Below are 21,343 nucleotides of genomic sequence, written 5' to 3'. Positions count from 1 at the left end.
GTAGCAGCTGAATGGAATAACTTCAGTTAAAATAACTGTAAAGTACCTTTAACGTTCTTACCAAATATGGAGCAGTTAGAACTGGTGAAAAACTTTTCTTTCCAAGTGTTAACTTTGTAACAGTCATTTCAGGAGACTGGTTTAGATGCGTATGTTGAGTATTTTTCTTTTGTAGACAGAGATTACTTGGAGAGATTCCTTTCTCAAAGTCTACTGTTTCGTTTTCTTCTGGTGTTGACTTCTGAAGACCAGGTGACCCCTCACTAGAAGTATGGTCCTGAGTAACACATCCCTCTAATGTTCTCTCAGCACCTAGAGAGAAATTTCTTAACTTTCAGCATGAATGAAAGAAAAAAAAAACAACCAGCATACTAAAGCCCCATACTGCTGACTGTCCTTAATCTAGGTGTTTACCAGTCACAGATGGGGGAAATTTTACTCCACTTATTGGTATAATTCTTGCCACACGATGCTTTTTGCATCCCCCACATTATTTTAGCTGTTTAGCAGATTAATTCTAACAGCCTACTTTCACTTACACAACTATAAAATGTTGGTATCAAACAAGTGTAAAAATCTATAAGAGAGTTAATGACATTAACACATTTCCTTAAATTAAGTAGTATACACACTGATTTAGGAGATCTCATGTTAAAGCCATGAAATAAATGCAAAATTGTAGTACTGTGTCAATCTTCATTTTAACTACCAACACTTGCTGTGGTATTTCTATAAACTAAAATCAAAATGCATACATCTCATTGTCTCTAGAGATGCAGGACTCTCAGGTGAAGACATTTCAATTTCCTCTTGTTCTGTAGAGTTCTTTGATTTAATAAATGCTTTATTTACACAGTTTGCTGCTGTCTTTGGCTCCACCAAATTCTGGAGATCCTTCTGATGATTAACATTTTTGTTTTTCTCATTCACACCTTTCTATTAAAATAATGAGTCAATATAAACATTACTTGTAAACATACAAATAGGTAAAGAGAGAATTATTTTTATGCACAGTTGAACAAACAAAAGATCCAAAAAGGAATATAATTAAGAAGGACATCAGCTGCTCTAATGTCAATATGCACAGAATTAGCATAATTCAGAAGCTAATTCTGAAGCAAATTTCTATTCTTACAAAGTTCTGAACCATTACGGACAAATCCTGATACTTCAGAATTCAACCAAGTCAACAGGCTTTTCCATGTATATTGAAATGTGATGTTAAATGAATGAATTGGTTTTATTTAGCACTCATCACCACTTAATTAAACTCTATTTAGATTCTCAACAAATGTATGGACATAACCCCCCTATATCAATTCAGTATTTTCTATTGCATGCAGAATTGGCATAGCATTATCAGAATCACATAATCTCAACAACAACTCCCAGGCTTACTAAAATCTCTCATTTAAAGCATACACATTTTCAAAAAAAGTTTTTTGTGTTGTTAAATAAAGGATACAGCAGCACTTCACAGCTGAATACATTTCATACACAGAAGCTGACATGCTACTGTGACTATTTTGAATGTATTTCCTTAGCAGCTAACTACTCATAATTTAAAAATGACACAACTTGTTCGTATTGGAAACTTCAGATTCAGGAGCATAAAACAAAAAGTAAACCAGAGTCTAGTTTGAAAAACAGGGCACAAGTAGATTTTTTACACTGCAACTGCATACCTGTCCTTTTGATTTTTCCCTCTTATAGGTACATGCTGAAAATTCACTTCCTGACTCTGAACTGGAAGGATCTTTGTAATTTTTTGGTTGCACTGCTCTTTTAGGTCGTTTTGGTCTGGTGGTTTGTTCCATCATGTCATCAATTACTGAACTTTGTTTTTTACGTTCTGTTAGCTTTGGAAAAATAAGAACATCTTCAATTCATATCAAAATAATAAATATGGAAGAGTAAACAGCAGGTAAGCTACTTTAATTACTTGAAATCCATTATTTCAAATTAACTTTAACAGGAAGTTCTGGGGAAGCTTGCTACTAAAAAAAGGACAGCTGTACACCTATTCCGTGCTCATTAATTAAATACTCTAAGAGCTGATTTGATTTACATGGACATCACCACTGGTACATACAATCAGCAGTATTTTCATGTCCACAATTTAAACTGAATGCACTTGAACAGTTTTAAGCTACTACCATTAAGGAGATTTAAATAATTATAGTACAGTCTGACAGACCAAAAAGTGGTTTGAAGGGGACAGAGTAACATTTGTTTATGTTTGCTTCTTTCAAAGCTGTTGTTTATAAGTATTTACAAAGAACTTACACTAACATACTCATAATTTATTATACCCAAAGTTTTAATAGGTTCACAACACCTTCCAATTATTATTCCTCATTAATGTGAAGCATTTTTCTCTTTAGTTTCAGTACATTGCCTATATTCAATTAAAGAGGCTATAGTCTCAGAGCCACTGATGTGCAACTAAGCATATTAGCCACATGAAAACCCTCGGCAAAAAGCTAATGACACATTCAGTGGAGTAGATTATTATTACACAGTAAATAGATATAATCAATAGTTCAGTAAAAAAAACTTACAAAAGTATTGAAGTACAGTAATATTTCTAACTCACAGCTTGCATTATGCCTGAAATACTTACTAAACACTACCTAAAAAAACTATAGCACCTGAAAGCAGCTAACTTTATTTAGAAAGTGACCTTGCAGTAGATGTATGTATGAAATGCTCGTATTTACAAAAAAAAATTATGTAAAAAGCAGTTTCTGGAATGAATATGTATTTCAAGTCAGTTTGCAAAATTTACATTTACCTTTTTCTCTTTTGCTGTTTTGCCTTTGGGCGTATCCATCCAGCAAGGGAGTTCAGAGAACTTCTCTGATGTTACAGTACATAAAAATAGAAAATCAGCATCATCATTAAATTCTCAACATTTAGAGAGTTTCAACTGTAAAATTGCTGAACAATTTTATCACTACAAAGATGGTCCAGTAAACAACATTCAGTGCACTTATTAAAAAGATAGGGTTGTTTTTTCTTGAGAAAAAGCTCGAGTCCTATTCTCCAATAATTTTACATATTAAAATGCAGACTTTCTGGAAATTAACCTTTCTAAATGGTTAGGAGATCAGATTCAAGAAGTCTTTGTGCTTGGAAACGGAACAACTAAAACCTACTATATGTAAAAATAAAAGCTGCCACAAGCTGTACTCTAATGGACAAATTTTATTGCAGCATATTTAAGAAATTAAGAAGGATTCTTACTTTTGCCTTCTCTTTTTGATTTCCCTAAGTTTTTATTTCTACTGTAATCAATTATCTGTGGCTTAGATGGTGCTTTGGATTTTTGTAGCCAGCTGATGTCTGTCTTGCTGTCATCTCCTCTGTATTCTGTGTCTGTGTCACTGAAAAAATGCTTTTTGCTTTGATTGTATCTAGTCTGTAAAAAAAAAAATTGTTCTGTGTTGTTCATTTACTTTTATAATTTATCTTTCACTTTCAACACTGGTATTTAAATACAGAAAGACAAGGTAAGATGATTCACAAAAAATCTGAACCTTACTTTTCTTCCTGATTTCATTTCAGAGCTAGTTTTACTTTCACCTGGGTTCCTTGATTAAAAAAAGAAAAAACACCCTTAAACAGCACATCAACATTTAAAATACCAAATTTTTCAGCTTTCCATCTGAAGTATGGCTTAAGGTTTCAAATGGCTGTACCAAGATTTCATTTGAAACTCATTTTAGAAAGACCTGTTTGCTTTAAGCATCGAAGCATGCATGTATTTGCTAAAGATCAGTAACAGCACACCTAGCAATGTGTCCTTTTGCAAGCTAGACGTTAACAAAAAGCTACCCCATTTCAGGAGATTAAAATCCCTTCAGTATTCTACAAAGAGAATTTTGAAGAGCATTTTCTTCATGAAACACAGTCTTTATTTTTACAAGTTATGTAGAAGTTTTCCAAAGAATAACCATAAAACAGCCTAGGAGATGACAGCAACTATGTTTACTGCATGAAAAGAAGCAGTACAGATATACACGTTCCCTGGATTTTCATAATGCAATGGTAGGGAATGTAGACAGTACTGTACTTGCTTATAGCCAAAGGACAAAAATACAAAATGACATCCATACTCTTTTTTGTTTGGATCTGTATGAGTGTTTGCTTCCTTAGCACAGCAGTCTTGGATCTAGAAAAATGTAAATAAATGAGAAACAAATTAAAATTTTTCTTCATTATTCTTTTTAAACAAAATGAAACAGGCCACCAGATAACACAAAGGGCTTTTTAGCTCAGTTTTTATACTCAGCAATCAAATTCCAACTTAATTTCCATCTTGGAAATTATTTAAAATCGGATAATTGAAACCAACCGGAACTGATTGAAGCTTTCATGTCTTCAAACAATTCATTAGTTTCCAACCACTTTTTTCCACTACTGTCACCTATTCAGCAGGCTCTGCTTAACAACAAAGGCAAAACATTGTCTTTCATTTGCTTTTACCTTTTCTTTTTACTCAATCAGCTGGGCAAAGCCAGCTTTACAAGCTAGGAAATTGAAAAGAAGGCAATACTGTTTTTAGGATAACAGATATGTAACACTCCCAATGAACTGTTTCATTCTTAGTTCAAGAAAACCCTTTAAGCTTTAAGTGGCCAGAACTGTAAGACAGCATATACCATCATACATCTGAAAGTGATGGAGGTGTATGAACATAAGAACCAGGATATGGCAAAGCTATTTTCCCTCACTCCTTTCAGTAATGCTAATTTGAGTTTTAACTGGTGATGATACTTTCAATAGACATAACTTTAATTTGATGAAGCTACTTTACATTCTATTAATTACATAAGCATTTCAGTTATATTCTTACTCCGACTTTTATTGTAGGCTCATTAAACACACTGACGTTGAAGTTGTAGACATCATACCTGTCAAACAGATGCAGAAATCAGTTTTGTGAGTGAATAAATGATTATTTTTCAAAGTTGAATAAGGGTATCTGGAAATTTTGTTTGAAAATGTGATAACTACTTACACGCTATGATCAGCAGCCGTATCCAGACAAGTAGTAGATTTCCGATTTCTATTCTGAATGTTTTCCTAGACATAAATCACAAGTTACTCATCTATCAAATTTGGACCATACTAACTGCCTCCTCAAAAAAAAAGTTTTCAGCATGAATTTAAGGAAAAAAACTCAAGAAGATTCTCAGATTTGCACTAGATAAGCAATAATAGAATATGCCAAAACTGGAAAAAAGCTAGTAAAAGCTAAATCCTTTAAGAACTTATTCTATAAGGATGCTAAGAAAGCCTTGTGTTGTTTTCCCACCATACATTAGGACTAGTTTTTGTATCCTGGCTTTATTTCATCTGAGAATTCTATAGTTTCATTCAGTCCAGCTTGGCTGTTATAATATTTTAATTCTAAAAATTTAGCATTGGCACATTCAAAGGAGTCCATATTAATCATAAGTAAACAGATTCAATTATAGAATACATAAGCAGAAATTAATTTGGGTTTCTCTGGCTAACTGCCCTCATAAAAATATTATTCCAGGTAACATAAACCTGTACATAAAGTATGTCAACTAGAAACAATCAGTGCATAATTAACATTCATCAACATTTTTGAACTTTTGGTTCACATCTACCAGCTGTCCTCATATCTGCACACATATCCAATAAGAAAAGAGTCAAAGAGAAGCAGAAGCTTAAGTTACCTTATTGACACTGAAACAGGATTTATTTGGACACGATCTAAAACAAAACAAAACAACAACAAAAAAACAACCAAACAAAAGCCACCAAAAACCCAACAGTATGTTTTATTAAATGGTAGCTGGAATATCTACATTAAAGTAGTGCTTATATAAATAAGAGCCTCACACAATATAACAAATTTAAAGGTATTCAAGCATTTAAATACAAAAACAAGTGGCTAAAAAGAAATAAGGTCCCACTCATTTCTTTTGTGCTGTAGAAAAATTCCAGATCAGGTAGCAATACTACAGGGTCTGCACATCTAACAGGCAGTTATTTCAGGAGATGACAAGTAGGATCTTCGTAACATTGAACCCTGAACAGACATCCACCAAATATCCCAGCTAAATTTTCTCCAGAGAAAAGTTCTGTGAACAAATGAGTGAAAGAACACTGAATGAAATCTCTAGCAATTTCAATTATTTCAATTACTGCAGCTTACTCTTTAGTACAAGGTGGTTTATCAGAAGTGAACAAGCCATATAAAAGCCAGATGTGCAATAACTGTAGACAGTGGAATAGATTGCAGATGTAGCGCTGTGCAGAAAAAACATAAGTAAATTGTTTACTTCATACCTGTTGAAAACCAAAGAGTCTCTTGTTTTGCTCTTCTCATCTTTATATCTGTCACTGATTTTACTAATTAGTGATTTTGTTGCATCTGTGATTTCTTTAGATTTTATTTTCTGAAATAATAGAGTTTAATACTCAACTTTGACACCATTCAGCAAAAAGAAAAGGCTGAAACAGCTACTAGTTCCTAACAATCACCTAAACCTAATTAAACAGTCTTCTAGATGTACTAAATCACATTCCTTTGAAAATCATTTTCCTTATGTGAGTCTGGCAGATATCTTGTTCTGAATGTTTTAACATAGTGTAACATTTAGAAGTAATGGATGAGATGTTTATGAGCAGAACAAGCCAGTCCATATTTAAGAACTATTAATAAAAAGCACAATTAAAAAAAATATACAGACTAAAGTGATCTTTAACAGGTCAAGCTGAAAAAGTAAACTGTTTGCCTGACATTTAATTCACTCTGTAATAGTTGAAAAAATCAATGTAAAAATAAGTTTGTGAGTAAATGAAAGTACAATAAATTTGGAAATACTAGCAGTGCAACAATTCTCCCAATTACAAGTTGAAAAAATGAAGGAAAGAAGCTCTCACCATTTTTGGCTTTTCATGACCTGCAGTCTCCTTTCTTGAGAGAACGTCAGCTTCCTCTTCAGTATTGTAGTGTTTTGTAAAATCAGAATGCAAAGATGTTTCTGGCACTTTATCAGAAAGACATGTTTTAAATGTTTCAGTAGTAGTTGAAATAGTTTTCCATTCTGTATTTAACTGCTTCTGTTCCAAGTTATTAATGCACTTTGACTCACCACTCAGTACTTTGCAGTTTTCTTCCCTTGTGATTTCAGTTCCATTTCTTTGTTGCTTTCTTTTATTTATTTGTTTATCTGGAGAAGCACTTCCAAAAACCGAACAAAAAGTTTTATGTTTCATAGCTCTTTCACTAAGAATAGGAGCTAAGTCAGAAAGAAAGCACAACTATAGGTTAAAATCTCATCTGAAACACCATTTTTGAGCTAACACTTAAGAAAATATGAACACAACCTGTGTGAGATGATTGTTCCAATGACAGATTTAGCTTTTGTCTGTCACCAGTTGCTATATTCTTCTCAGGGACAGAACACATTCTTTTTTTCCTTGTTCTTTTTTTATCAGAAGAACTTTTCAAATGACCAGGCAGTCTAATAAAAACGATACCATTGTGTTATCAGTGAATTGCAGGAAGTGAGGCTGAACTACAATAAACACGCATCACAACATAGGGAAACAGAGCTAGCTTGTAGATTATCAATGCATTTTACACTGGTGTGTAAACCTGCTACTATTGTTCAATTAATCTATGCTTTGTAAAATGACAGAACTTCACAAATTATATATACAAAAACACAGTTGCAAAGAAGATGTTTTGGTATCCTATGGCCAGCACTAAAACTGAACAAGACAACAATGTGGTGCCCCTACAGAGTTACAATTGGAATCTGTTTACTACTTCTTATGGCACAGCTCACTGTATGCAAACCCATGTCATTTTTACTTTACTATCTGTTGTAATCTGAAAGAATTATTCTCCTTATTATCACTGAACATTAAACTACCACTCTGATCTTGCTAATGACCACTATTTTCAAAATAATCAGACTTCAATTATAAAGCTAAAAACAACAGATGAACCTTTTCATGAACTGAAAACCTTTTCATTGCACTGAGTCACAAACCAGCAGTGACTTGGTATTCCTTTTCAGTACTTACAGTTGTTTGTTGCTTCTCCCTGTTTGCTGGGAATCAGGAACGATATCTAATGAGATATTAATTTGTTACCAATCGTTATTACAAAAGGAATGTACAAGATTTAAAAAAATAAAATAAGGACAAATAACTCTCGTAAAATTACTTGCCTAAAGTTTGTTTTTCAGTGGTTCCATTTTCTGCTTCTGGTAAAAATTTTGAAACTTCTACTGTAGGGAGTGTGGCCTGAAGAGCAACACGCAAAATAAAACAGTTACATAAAATTACAAACAAAAAGGTGTCTCAAATTTATCATTTCTTGAATAAAATATTGAATCATTACTTCTTTTCATTGAAGTACTGGTTCCAATACCTTTTCTGGTAGTTCTGCCTCTTCTCTGATTTTTGATTTCCTGGTATTCTGCTCTGTTTCACAAAATTCATTATCTGATGTACATCTTTGCCCATTCTAGAAAGTACAATTAATAATAGTGACCATTACAATCCATAAAAGCAAAACAAATTTTAGTACTAAGTAACACTCAAAGTATTCTAAATGATACATTCAATACAATGAAGTCTTTTTCTGAAGCATGTCCATATAAAATGCCTCAGAATCCTGCAATCAGGAATTTGACCTGAATCTGACCCAAGAACCACTCTGTTTTCTGTAAGTTATTCACTGATTGCAGAACGCTAGCTCTTCCAAGTGCAAATTAGGAACAAAGTAGAACACGTGCTATTCTAAGTAAAAGACTTAGCTAAAGATGACATACATACTTCAGTAAGCTCCTGATATAAATTTTTAGTTCTGGTTCCGTTTACTGCATTACTGTTAGACCTTTCAACAGAGCTCATCATTTTCAAAGGTAACTTGCATCGTCCTTTAGAAGGAGTGGCTGAAAGCAAACGAGAGATGTGTTATAATTCTAGACCAATATGAAGAGCTTTGCCCATGATCTCTTATTCCATAAACTTTAAAAGAGTGACTAGCATTTATGTAAACTCAGTATGCACCTTTAATAATTCTACTGACTTCAGTTAAGTCACACAGAGGTTAATGAGCCAATATACAGTGGATGTCTGGAAGAAAGCAATGTTTTACATCCGTGCTTCGGAAGAAAACATTTAGTCATGCATGAAGATATTTTACAGTTAAAACACATTTTACTGGAATAGATAATGTAGTAAGTTCCAAATTAAAAAAAAGTACAGAATTTATCTCTGTCTTAGAATCATAGAATCACCAAGGTTGGAAAAGACCTAAAAGCTCATCCAGTCCAACCGTTCACTTATTACCAATAGCTCCCACTAAACCATGTCTCTCAACACAACATCCAGTCTTTCCTTGAACACCCCCAGGGTCGGTGACTCCACCACCTCCCTGGGCAGTCCATCCAAGTGCCTGACCACCGTTTCTGAAAAGTAATACTTCCTCATGTCCAGTTTGAAACTCCACTGCCGTAGCTTGAAACCATTCCCTCTGGTCCCGTTCCACCCTAATTTGAAAATCCTTTAATTTCTAGCCTGTTACTCTTTAATTGCATGACAAAGGGATATACACAGGTATATTGATCATTTGAGACCATTAAAACAGAAAATTAGTCACGTGCTTGGCCACTAGTTTCATCTGCAGCCTCTACTGGACTTGTAAGTCACTTCTTTTTAGAAAGTGCTAAGTGTATTACAGTAGCGCCGTTAGGAAGAAACAATGACTCCTTTGTCTCCTGACAAAGAAAAGTATCCTCCTTATATATATTTTTTAATAAGAAAAAGCTTTTGAAGTAAGCATCTGAAGCACTAGACCTGCAATTCAAACCTGCCCTTGATTCCACCTTATTCACAAGAAACATCATCGACTCCCAAAGAAACAGTTTCTACAAAACCATCACAATGAACATCACAGGCTTGCAAATTGTTTTGTCTAAAACATCCCAGTAAAATGCAGATGGTGGATAGACATATGGGAAAAACTTGATTACCCACTTCGACTGCCATAAAAGCACTGCCAAGAATTCTTTAAACCAATGGTGAATGGCAGTCACAAGGAAAGCAAGAAAAAACCTCCCATATTTTAGTTCTACTCTATTGTTTACTACTTCACCTCACAAGACGACTTAGCTTGCCCCAGCACAAACAACTTACTGTCAGTGTAATTACAAGAAATGGGTAGCTGTTTGGAATGTTATTCTGTCTGCATCATGTCTATGGAACAGTATAGCAGGTGGCCTACTTTAAAAATTTCAAGCTTAAAGCATCTGCTGGAGAGATTTTATGAAGCCCACATTACTCCTTTCCAGCCCTGCAATGGATTACAGTTCATTCCTGTACCATATTATTCACAGTTAGCAACTTCAAAGACTACAGCTTATTTCTACCCTGAAAGTACCTGCGAACTTACATGTACTAAGAAATACCAGTGGACTCCGTGTGGAAAATCTTGCAGTTGCAGGAATAAGCACTGATGCTTCAGACACTTTCCTTTTACAAGACGTGGTGATCTTGAGGCAAGGAAAAACACTTGATTATATACAGTCTTAAGGGTGACAACATAAGATTTTAGAAACCTATTTCCAAGAGACTTTTAACACTTTGTTATTGAAACACCAGCTGCTCTTGCTGTACTCGTCAGTGTAACAACTGATTTTCATGCAATTCTCACCATGAGAAAGTTTACCATAACACTTGGATTATTTAACTCTGGATTTTAATTGAGAGCAGCATTATTATTTTTCTAATTTAACTCAACAAAGCAAGGCCAAATTCCATCCTTTGTTATCAATCAAAAGAACTAAGATTACTTTCAGGAGTTTCCACAGGAACAGGTTTACTGAAAACAACTCCCAGCAACACATGCACTGCATGACTACTGCATGGTGAGGAAACGACAGCATTACTTCATCTTTTTCTCCTATCCCTGTGGTATCTGCAGTTAGCTCTGGTAGAACCACAATGCATTTACCATTTCACGACTGTAGAGTGATTGTGTGGCAAAAGGCTTCACAATTCTGCTCCTCCCAGTTTAAACAGAGAATAAGCAATGACTAGCAGCAGTCCCAACAGATTGTGGTTTGGTTAATGAAGGTACAGGATACATCCTGACAGCCACACCTCAGCTTTTTCGTAAATCTTGTTCTCTGTGAATACCAAGCCTATAAGGACTTCTCTCTAATTAACAGCTATTATTATAGCTAATAATTAATAAGTTTCCAGAACTTCTGCATATCATAGGATATCTAAACATGCTTTAAAATCATTTCTATCTAATTAGAATTCTATCAGAACAATGGTCTTTTAAAATATGCAAACATTACTTTTCTGTTATGTATTTTGAAACAGTATCAATAAATTCTGGCAAACTTTTTCAAAGAAGGTTTTACACAGCTTACTGCAAGATCATAGGAACTCCAACTTACCTTGCAGGAATCATCTTTGCATTTATCTTGGTTGTTTTTATTCAAAGATCTCTGAATTCCAGGAAGTTGCTGTGCTTTGGACTTACTGAATTTGGCATCTTCAGATTTTTCTTCCAAACATGGTGACAACTGACTTTCTGGCACCAGAACCTATACGTGCATGTGTGTGAAGATGCATACATACAGAAATTAATAAAATTCTAAATATACACATATACAAATATACATAAATCAACATACTGAAACATGTTATATTTGTACATACAAATGCACACGCATTCAGATGAACTTCTTTGCATTCAATAGCCAATTAGTATAGAAACTGTAAGTTGTACAGCTATCTTTGTTCACTGCCATTTAAAACACCTTGTTTTTACAGTCAGTCACCATTAGTTAGATAATCATACTAACCATTATAAAAAGCAAGAAAACAGTGATTTCAGCATACCTGTGATCCGCTTTCATCAAAGATGATATGCACTGTTGTTTTAGCAACTGACATAGACTGCTTCTTACTGAATTCCTATAAAGGGAGAAACTGTCTAAGTAAAGAAAACACTTTGCTCATTTATTTTTAAACAAGAAACAAAAAAGAAAATGCTTAAGTCAGAGATCAGAAGTGCCTGAAATTACACAGGTTAGAGGGGAAAATACAGTCTGCAAGCTCACAGCTTTTGCAGTCCTACTGAGTTTCTCAACTAGGAAGAGTGCAGGGCAAAGTAGTTTGCACCAAGCAGTAAAGAAGTAAGATGTCTGGCAAACAGTTTTTGACTGAGTCAATTCCTGAAGGGCTAAGCATACTGCAAACTGAACTGAATGAGACATTCTGATAGACTGCTGTCTGTTTCCCATGTGACTGCAAAGTCATAAGTATTATTTACATGATTTTGCATATAAGAAAAAAAGAAAGGTGAACCCATTGCAGCCTGTCTGGTTTTGTAACAATTATTTTTAAATTTATTACATAACTTTACTGAAAATAACACATTACCAAAGAATCAACATTCTTACTAACACTGCGACTAAAGAAACTCCCTAAGTAGAAATCAATACAATAATCAGTCATGATAACATGGCAATAACACATCATTTCAAACTGAATCAAAAAACATATGAAAGGTGTTTGTATCTTACCTTACATTTATTTAACCCATAAATCTTTCTGGCTACATCTTCGATTTCCAAGATAGAATCAAAGTATAAAAAAAATTTCTTTCCTTCTTGATTTCCCACATTCATTGGGCTTTTTAAATCTATTGTTAATAATTTCTTTGAATCTTTCTCTGGACAAAAGCAAAATTGCAGAATGTTTTTTATTACATTTAAGTAGCCACTTTAAGCAGTAAATAGTTGATAACTGTGTGCATCAGTTCAGCTATTGAAATGCAGCTTTCATTTAATTAATTCTACTTATTCTACTTTATTACTGAAGTAATTTAAGATTCAATCATGTAAAAATATTTATATATTAACCCGTAGCATTTTCTCTGAAGGTTACCTATCATAGCTGCAGACCAATTATAGGTTTTTACAAAACTAACCTAAGATATTTGAAAGGAAGATTATTAAAAGTCACCATCTGATGTTTTATTTTGCATTGAAATAAGATATTACTTTAAAATTATTTAAATTGCACCTGCGTGCTTAAACTACTAACATGAGTGCAGTACAGTTTGATAAAAACAAATGCACCTACACTGTTTTGGATGTGAACTTTGCTTTGATCAGTTTGGAAATCCCCACTAGGGCATAACAAAACATCAGATTCATTACTGCCAATACCTTCAAGGTTGTATAGGTCTACCTCTTCCTCTGGTATGATGACTGTTTCCCATTGCTGATCCTCATGTGAAAAATACACAATTTTGAAAAGATAGATATAATATTAGAGATAAATTAACGTCACTGATTAGAAAGCATTCAAGTGAAAACAAGTTTTCAATTGTCAACAGCCTTTATTACAATGAATATATTCTTAATTTATAACTGAAAATGTCCCTGAAGAGCTTTGGTAAAAATACTCATCTAAAAAGTTGAGTTACCTACAAATCCTACAACTTCCATGTGATTCTATGATTCCAATTTTGTAAACAGTTTCTCGTTCACGGGTGCAATTATATACTGAATTGTTCACAAACAGCATTAAAAAGTCATTACTCTGAAATTCTTTGATCTACATGCATGAAAAAAGAATAGCAACACCAATCTCTACCAGCAATATTTACCTATTTCTGCACCAAATCTATTTTTTTTGTCTCCACATTGTAGATGCATATATAACATACTTGATATACTTGAGAAAGCACACATCTATTTCTTCAAAAGGATCAATATGACAGACAAAACTTAGCTTACTGCATTATCAGCAGCCACGTAGAAAGATACACTTCTACTGCCAACATTGAAATCAATCCAAAATTCTTCAAGATTTTCATCCAACGGGAGCTGTAGCTGAAATGAAAAATTAAGACAGAAGAGCAAGAGCTGAGAATGAGAGCTTATACCAGCTATTAGGCTTTGTGTCACAGGTTGACAAACTTCAAATACTTCTGTATATGCCTGACAAATAATTTTATTTAAACCCTGCTTTCTGAACTAAAAGGCAAAGAAATACCTCACCTGCACAAATAAAAATCTGTGGATATATGATTTAGCCTGCAATTTACCTCATATTTATCAAGAGCTGCTGATAAACACGGATATGTAAAAACCCTGTAAGAAAAGGATATTTTGTCAAAAACTGAAACACTGTAAATTTGGCATATCTGAGCACAGCAACTGTATTGTTTTCAGCACAAAATTTATGTGCTTTACAGACTTTGGAATTGCAGGATTGAAAGGAGCAGTCACTTCCTGGCACTTCTTCCCCAAAGGAGATAATGTGAATCCCCAACGAGCAAAGAGTGCTCTCAGATCTCCTTTCTGTGTTCATATTTACTGATATTTTAGAAATGGTCTTATAATAGGTATTCAAAACTGAACATGGAGCTGCTATAGGGATAGTAGACAATATCTTCTATGCCATCATGACATAAAATATACAGAAGATGTGATCATATAGATAGGAAAAAGAGTTTGTACTTTCTCCTTTTTAAACGTTCTATTTCTCTAACAGATATCTTCACTGATCATTAGCTCAGCACAAACATCCCAAATCAAAGGAATATATACATCAATAGATTGCTAACTATTATTAGATGATACATTTAATGAATTAACAAATTAACAAAGCATGGATTTTTTACTGCTTAAAAATCTTTTCAAATGAATGCCCTTTACTTAAAGAACAGTTTCTTCAATTTGTTACTTTTTTTTTTTTTTCCCCAAGTATAGGAATTACATAAAATTAGCATTTGATAGAGAAGATAATATCTATGGTAACATGCCAAAAGACAGCACTTCTTTATTATTTAACGTTTTAAAAGAATTTTTACTGAATTCTGCACACTTCCTTGCCTTTGCACCACAGTAAGACTAGTCTTATTTGCTTGTATTGCTGTGTTGAGTCCACCAAAAGCAGTTTCTGTGCCAAAAACATACTAGCTTTAAAAACAAAAACATTTTACCTTCTTTTATCTCCAAGCATGCCATTCACCTGGTTAAGAAATTTTCTGCAATCCTATTAAAACAGAAAGATTTCCATGTAGAAAGTAAAAAATGAAAATCTATCGCGATGGAAATATTCTTAATATGACTTACTGTTTCAAACTCTGAATCTTTAATTCCTTTAAATGCATTGGACACAAACTCCATGGAAAACCATTGGCATGCCAGTTCTCTTCTTTGTTTCTCTGGTATCATTCTGCACAAAGCTTCTGTGATGGCTACTTGCAGGTCATAGTCTACAGCACAATACATTTGACAGGAATAGTAGTTTTAAGAATACTACTGATTTTAAAAAGTAATAATTATGTAAGAACCTATTACCAGCAGTGTCAAACTTTTCATACTGCATATCACATTATACCCAAGTATGTAATCCATAAAGGAAATACAGAATTAAGGGAATAAGGATGACTGAACAAAATGATGATTCAAAAATGAGACTTCAACTAAACTCTCAAGGAAGGTCAAAGCAATGCAACACATATAAGCAAAGATAGGAAATGTTCAGCTTTTGCTTGAATCAGAGAGAAACCAAAGTGACCCTTGGCAAAAATTAGACTAATCTTAAATGTGGTAAACAGTTCACTGTCCTCAGAGACTTACTACTTTCTGATCTGCTGTTGTTTTAAAATTCACTTGCAAGAGAAGAGGACCAACAAGTTCACAAGGTTAGTCTGATCCTGCATACATCTGAGACATTCCTGTTTGCAGGCAGAGTACTCTTGCAATATTTTATTCTTCAGAGGACTATTACTGCAATGTTCTGCAGCTTTTAAGGTATTCTCTGGATTTTTAAATGGGACTACATGTAATTTTTAATATCAATAATAAAATGTTTGTTAGCCATGCTCACCTCCAGCATCCAAAATTCTCCTACCCATGTCACTCCTGAAAAAGTAAGCAGTGTTTCATCAAATTATGACAGCAAAACAAAGCACAGAAGTTTACTTAATTACAACTTTCCAACATATGAGATGAAAATCTGATTCCATCCAATTATGAAGACTCCAGAGGGGCAGGTCTTTCATTTGCAAAGAGCATACATACATCTGAAAGCAATACTGGGGAATTGAGCCACCAGGTACACGTCTTTTTTTTTAACGCTATGAAAAGTTTTCCAAACATGCAAATGTCTGCCCTTCCAGTGAGGGATTCACCCAGTCCTATAATTGACTATGAATGTAACTGTTTAAAAACAGCAAGGATTACATGAGGGGGAATAGCTGGTGAGAATATCTGCCACTGACACTACCACAGGCAACATAACAGCAAATGCAAAATGCAAAAATGAGTTAGACATGGATTAGCATGCCTTATAAAAAGTCTTAGTAGGAAAATACCTTTACAGATATGCAAATAATTTAATGATTTAAAAAAATATTGAAGATCATTTACATGACAAGCAACATCTCCTCTGTAGAAAATATCTTTTTCCTGGCATCTCGAGGCATGCTGTCAAGCATTAAATTAAGTTTTCTTACTACCTGAGTGGGAAAAAAAGGATTCAAATTAAACATAAAGTAAGTTACTGAAGTTTAAGTTATTCTGCACCTGCATTCAGGATCTAATCAATATATTCTGTACCACTGATCAAAATAACATGCTTAAGTAATTGAAAAACAAGAAAATAATTGTTTGGCCTTAAATGGTATTTATGTTTCTTATTTCCAGGTGTAAATACAGCAAAAAACTGTCAGAGAGAGACTGCTATCTGAAGCTAATTGCTAAGCTAAATTATACCTCAAATTTGCATGCAAACACCCTTGCTTTGGAGATGTAGCCTTTAGAGAAGATTACAGGGGAGGGGAAAAAAAAGAAAAAAGAAAAAAGCCAAAATCAAACACAATAAAACACAACAAAGAAACATAAAACCCAAAACTCTTTTCTTTAAAGAGAAAGGAAAACCTTGAAAACATCATGTTAGTAAATTAAATAGGAGAAATTTGGAGTATACTGAAAGTGTAGACATCTAGAGGCCCCTTCCAACCCCCACAATTCTGTGATTCTGTGATCTCCTGCAAATATCTAAAGAATTTCTAGCAACTGTAATAAAGCATTTTATCTCCTATGCTGTTATATAGCTTTCTCAACAGCATCATCCTACCACTGTTTTCCAATTTACTGCCCAAAGCAAAAATGAACGGTTAGTAGCACAAATGCCAACCAGCATCCCCAGAGAAATAGTAACTTGTCCTTCAGATGCTACTATACTATACCACAACATTACCTGTTTGTGGCATTTGTACACTTATCTTTGCAAATTATATCTAAATACCAATGAGAAAAAAGCTGCTTAAAAAAAAAAAAAAAAGTGTTTACCTCTTGTTGGACATAAATATTAATTCTTACATCAGTTATGATGGTACAAGTTCTCAAAACAAAGTTTTCTAGCATTTCCATTTTACCTAATAACCAGAGGGAAAAAAAAAACATTAAAAATCAGCAAAAATTCCAGCATTTGGGAAAAGACTTTTATTTGCAGGTGTAAACATAGTGCTAATTCAGAATTAGCACTAAAAATTCAAAAACACAGCATGCCTTCTTTTCTATACAGAATTACTGGTATTTAAAAATAAGCATCTTGTAGTCAAAATGCAGTACAGAGTAGTAGTTCCATTTACAGAAAATATCATAAAAATCTGTATGATGTTTCTATTCCTGTCTACCACATTCTAACTGTGGAAATCCCTTGTACAAGAAGATCATTAATTTTTAAAATATATTCCAATCAGTTGCACGTGTCACTTCTGAGAGCTCTGGGATTGGATTCCCAAAAACAAGGAAAATGGGCCCTTTGAGATTTTGACAGTGACAGCAAAATACTCTGTACTTTCTACCATTTGTGCTACTTTAGTGAAAGGTAAGAACAGCGTGATATTCACAATAGTCATCCAAAGAGAAGAACAACTATGCTATGTGGAGCTGTGGCAGTTGTTAGGTAACACTGCCCTCTTAATGAAAACCTCTTAGTTGCCATCACTGAGAAGAAGAAACTTTCTTGCTTTTGTTGCCAATATTATCAAGTTACAAAGAAAACTTGTCAATACACAAACCTTAAACAATAAAAGATTACAACTGTCATTCAGGCTTTTTTTCCACATAAAAATGCAATTCACAATCAAGCTGCCTTTCTCACGAGCACAAGTAAAGCGCACAGCACAGCCCTCTTGAGGACAAGTCCTCGATGTTTGCTGGGTGCAGAACACAGATCTGTTTATTCACATTAATCACAAAATTTTATACTATCCTTATTATTCACACAGAACTGCTCTCAGAACCACCTTGTGTTCAAATGGTTCCACAAATAATTGTTTTAACATTGACAACTTCTGAAGAGCTCTGAAAGAGATTTTAACTATGATATCTAGAACAGAATTCCTTTAAGCCCACCTTCAGGTATGCTGTCATATACAATCTACAATAAAAAAAAAAAGAAGGTACTGTAAGTATTACAGCATAAAATCTAGATAACGTACCCAAAGCTGGCAAATAAAAAGCATTTAAGACTTTACAATTATTTCACCCTCAAATCGTTAATGAGGAACACAGTAGACATTTACTAATGTTAAGTCTAGTATCCTCAAATATTTTAGTAAATGTATTCAAATTGCTTCCTACAACTTTTTTATGTATACATTTTTTATTAAAAACTCCCAGATCTTACAAACTGTGGGCCCTTGGACAAGGGATTAGCATACAACTAACTTGGGTAATAAAAATCAAAACAGAGACGTGATATTTTTGTTCACTGAATTTTTTTTTTTAATGATGCTAACAAGCATGAATGCAGACAAACTGTCTGAAGACACTTATAATCTGTCTCAGAAATCATTGTAACATTAGCATTAGAGGGATACTAAATAGAAAAATGCTTGAAAGCCTTTTTGTTGCCAACGTACTAACAACTCTTTTCACAAACAATATATTTAATCATCAACATATTTTTTTTACCAGTAGTACATTGAAGAAATCTTCAGCCAGATTTGTAATGATTTTGTTCTTTTCATTTCCTCTGAGAATCAAAATTCCTTTTAACTTTTCATACCAATTAACCATGTAAGAGAAAAATAAAAGCAAACTTACATTAAAAGCACAAAAAAGAACAAGACTGTATTATACTTCAGAAAAACTACACTGACTGTACAAAGATTAAAACAACAGCAAAAACATTACCAGCTTCCTGAGCACATTTCAGTGCAAACCTGGTTGCGTAAGCTAAAACACTTTAGTCGGAGTAATGCTTGTTGTGAAATAGTAAGAAATCCTTAACTCAAAAGGCAATCAAAGACTAAACTGAATACTAAGTTGTTCAGTGCTGAAGCATTATTCACATATTCTTCACTCATATCTTTTCCCACATGCTTTATGGTTATACTTATCTTTCCAACAAGGCCATATTTTATCATTGCTGGGAGTCCATTGTCGCCTGCTATGCTGATTTTTTCCCCACACTTCCAAAGAGAAGTTAGCAAAGTTGAAACACTTTTGATTTCTTGTTTGTCAAGTTCCTGAAATCAACATTGTAACACCGGCTTCAGTTCATACTCCCAGAAAATCTTACATTTAATTAAGCACGTCTCTGTATTCTCAAGAACTGAGAGTCTTAAATTTTATTTCAGTTTTCCAAATCAACTGCTGGTACAAATGAAAAAAGTACTTTTCAGACGAGCACGAATTATTCTGATGTAACAATGAGATCACCTGACACAGAAGCTTGTCTAACTTGCTGACGAACTGTTTGCTGCATTTGTAAGAGATATTTTCACAATCTTCTCTTTCCAGGTATTGTTCTAATAATTCAAAATTTTTTTTCCTTGTAACTTCATCAATTAGCTTTTCAAACTGCTAGAATAAAAGAAGCACACAGTGATACATTTCTGTCTTAAGACTGATTCCGATTTTATAATGCTTAATATTTATTTTTATGTTGTCATCTGTTAGATTCTCAGCAAATATACTGAATCACAAAACCATTAAACATAAAAAGGTTCTGAGGTACAGAGCACCATATCTAATGCATTAATCACACAAATACTTACCCACCTTCTAACAGTTTGCCAGTTTTCCTTAACTGGATGCTTTTTTCTTTCCTTGTATCACCAGTAAGCACTTCCATAAGTACTTACTGTGTTCTTACCCTCTCCTTGGCACTTAATACTGCATTTTTAAATTACATATTACTGACTTTAAAAGCTATCAACATATGTATAACTTCCTTTATTATTATGCCTCTCTATTCTTTCTAAAACTAGATTAAAGGTAGGTTTAAACATTTCAGTCTTGAGTACCATCCCAACCACATTAAGTACATCAAATGCATATTACTTATTTGTATCAATAACACCTTTCTGTTCTTCTCAGTTTCTAACCAGCTGCTTAAAAGTAACATATAGCAATGGAAAATTTCTTCTGAACACATTGTTTGTGGTACTACTAATTGTACTTCTAGTTAAACACCGGTAGAGGCCCTTAAAGTTAGTAATTAAAACAATCCACACCATATTCCAGTCCATAGGCACATACCTGCATCTCCCTCCTGGCTGCCATTTTGGCAACTGATGAGCTACATGAGAAGGGAACAATTATCACTTGAGTGAAACACAGTTCACTGATACAAACTTCCAATAGATTTTGCAAACAGTGTGTAATTGGTTAGTTATAATACCAGTTTCAATGATTAACTTTGACAAAATCGGAATAGGAGTTCTGCAGTGGATTCTCAATACACTTGAGCTAGGAAGAGCAGAAAATAGCAGGCTGTCCTGCCAGCATAGATTGTTCAGCATATGCAAGCCAACAGCAAGACTATAGAAAGGCCTCATTATAAAATGGAAAATGAGATTATTTAAGAAAGATACAGTAATGCACGTAGTGAAGAGTCCTAATTATACGGAAAATAGTGAGCACTGAGATGCCTAATAGCTCCAAGATTTTTAAGTTATAGATTTCTGAAAACATTAGCTTAAAACTCAAGAGCAGACAAAAGTAATTGCATTGGATTTAACCCAGAGCAAAACATCCCCATGCTGTGAATGTTAACATGTCTCTACTGATGTACCCAGAGTGCTTTGGCCTCCCCACTCCAGAAATCACATGGAACTAGACATGGGAAAACAGCAATTAAAAACAGAAAACAACTTCTACATAAGAATCGACTGGGGGCACCCAACAGCCATTTTTGTACTCCTGAGTAACACAGAAATAACAAACCCAGGGTGATTTATTTTTAAGTTTTCCAGTACACAAATGGAACTGCCTACACTGAGATC

At 33.9% G+C, this 21,343-nt stretch overlaps 1 protein-coding gene across 4 annotated transcripts in view; it reads right to left on the bottom strand.

The window, feature by feature from the left end:
• SYCP2 (synaptonemal complex protein 2) overlaps positions 1-21,343 on the bottom strand; it is a 33,453-nt gene that overhangs the window by 4,890 nt on the left and 7,220 nt on the right. Inside the window, exons 2-36 of one of the 4 annotated variants that reach the window (XM_052683443.1) lie at positions 20,598-20,637; positions 19,776-19,919; positions 19,454-19,582; positions 19,026-19,130; positions 18,465-18,489; positions 17,394-17,479; positions 16,470-16,558; positions 15,928-15,962; positions 15,168-15,310; positions 15,035-15,087; positions 14,135-14,180; positions 13,824-13,919; positions 13,251-13,311; positions 12,603-12,751; positions 11,917-11,991; positions 11,469-11,618; positions 10,454-10,553; positions 8,833-8,951; positions 8,426-8,521; positions 8,223-8,298; positions 8,077-8,122; positions 7,372-7,508; positions 7,137-7,283; positions 6,925-7,031; positions 6,328-6,437; positions 5,712-5,748; positions 5,024-5,088; positions 4,859-4,916; positions 4,119-4,174; positions 3,545-3,593; positions 3,247-3,421; positions 2,795-2,859; positions 1,686-1,859; positions 756-936; positions 62-312 (exon numbers count right to left, since the gene is read on the bottom strand). In XM_052683443.1, the coding sequence (XP_052539403.1) occupies positions 62-312; positions 756-936; positions 1,686-1,859; positions 2,795-2,859; positions 3,247-3,421; positions 3,545-3,593; positions 4,119-4,174; positions 4,859-4,916; positions 5,024-5,088; positions 5,712-5,748; positions 6,328-6,437; positions 6,925-7,031; positions 7,137-7,283; positions 7,372-7,508; positions 8,077-8,122; positions 8,223-8,298; positions 8,426-8,521; positions 8,833-8,951; positions 10,454-10,553; positions 11,469-11,618; positions 11,917-11,991; positions 12,603-12,751; positions 13,251-13,311; positions 13,824-13,919; positions 14,135-14,180; positions 15,035-15,087; positions 15,168-15,310; positions 15,928-15,962; positions 16,470-16,558; positions 17,394-17,479; positions 18,465-18,489; positions 19,026-19,130; positions 19,454-19,582; positions 19,776-19,919; positions 20,598-20,621 (3,459 nt within the window). In that variant the 5' untranslated portion in view covers positions 20,622-20,637. Of the gene's footprint in view, positions 1-61; positions 313-755; positions 937-1,685; positions 1,860-2,794; positions 2,860-3,246; positions 3,422-3,544; positions 3,594-4,118; positions 4,175-4,858; positions 4,917-5,023; positions 5,089-5,711; positions 5,749-6,327; positions 6,438-6,924; positions 7,032-7,136; positions 7,284-7,371; positions 7,509-8,076; positions 8,123-8,222; positions 8,299-8,425; positions 8,522-8,832; positions 8,952-10,453; positions 10,554-11,468; positions 11,619-11,916; positions 11,992-12,602; positions 12,752-13,250; positions 13,312-13,823; positions 13,920-14,134; positions 14,181-15,034; positions 15,088-15,167; positions 15,311-15,927; positions 15,963-16,469; positions 16,559-17,393; positions 17,480-18,464; positions 18,490-19,025; positions 19,171-19,453; positions 19,583-19,775; positions 19,920-20,597; positions 20,638-21,343 lie in introns of those variants that run through there. The other 3 variants (XM_052683442.1, XM_052683440.1, XM_052683441.1) reach the window with 3 other exon arrangements.

This window comes from Tympanuchus pallidicinctus, unplaced genomic scaffold (genome assembly GCF_026119805.1).
Source record: "Tympanuchus pallidicinctus isolate F22 unplaced genomic scaffold, pur_lepc_1.0 scaffold20, whole genome shotgun sequence".
Lineage (NCBI taxonomy): Eukaryota > Metazoa > Chordata > Aves > Galliformes > Phasianidae > Tympanuchus > Tympanuchus pallidicinctus.
This window is presented reverse-complemented; position numbering and strand designations above follow the sequence as displayed.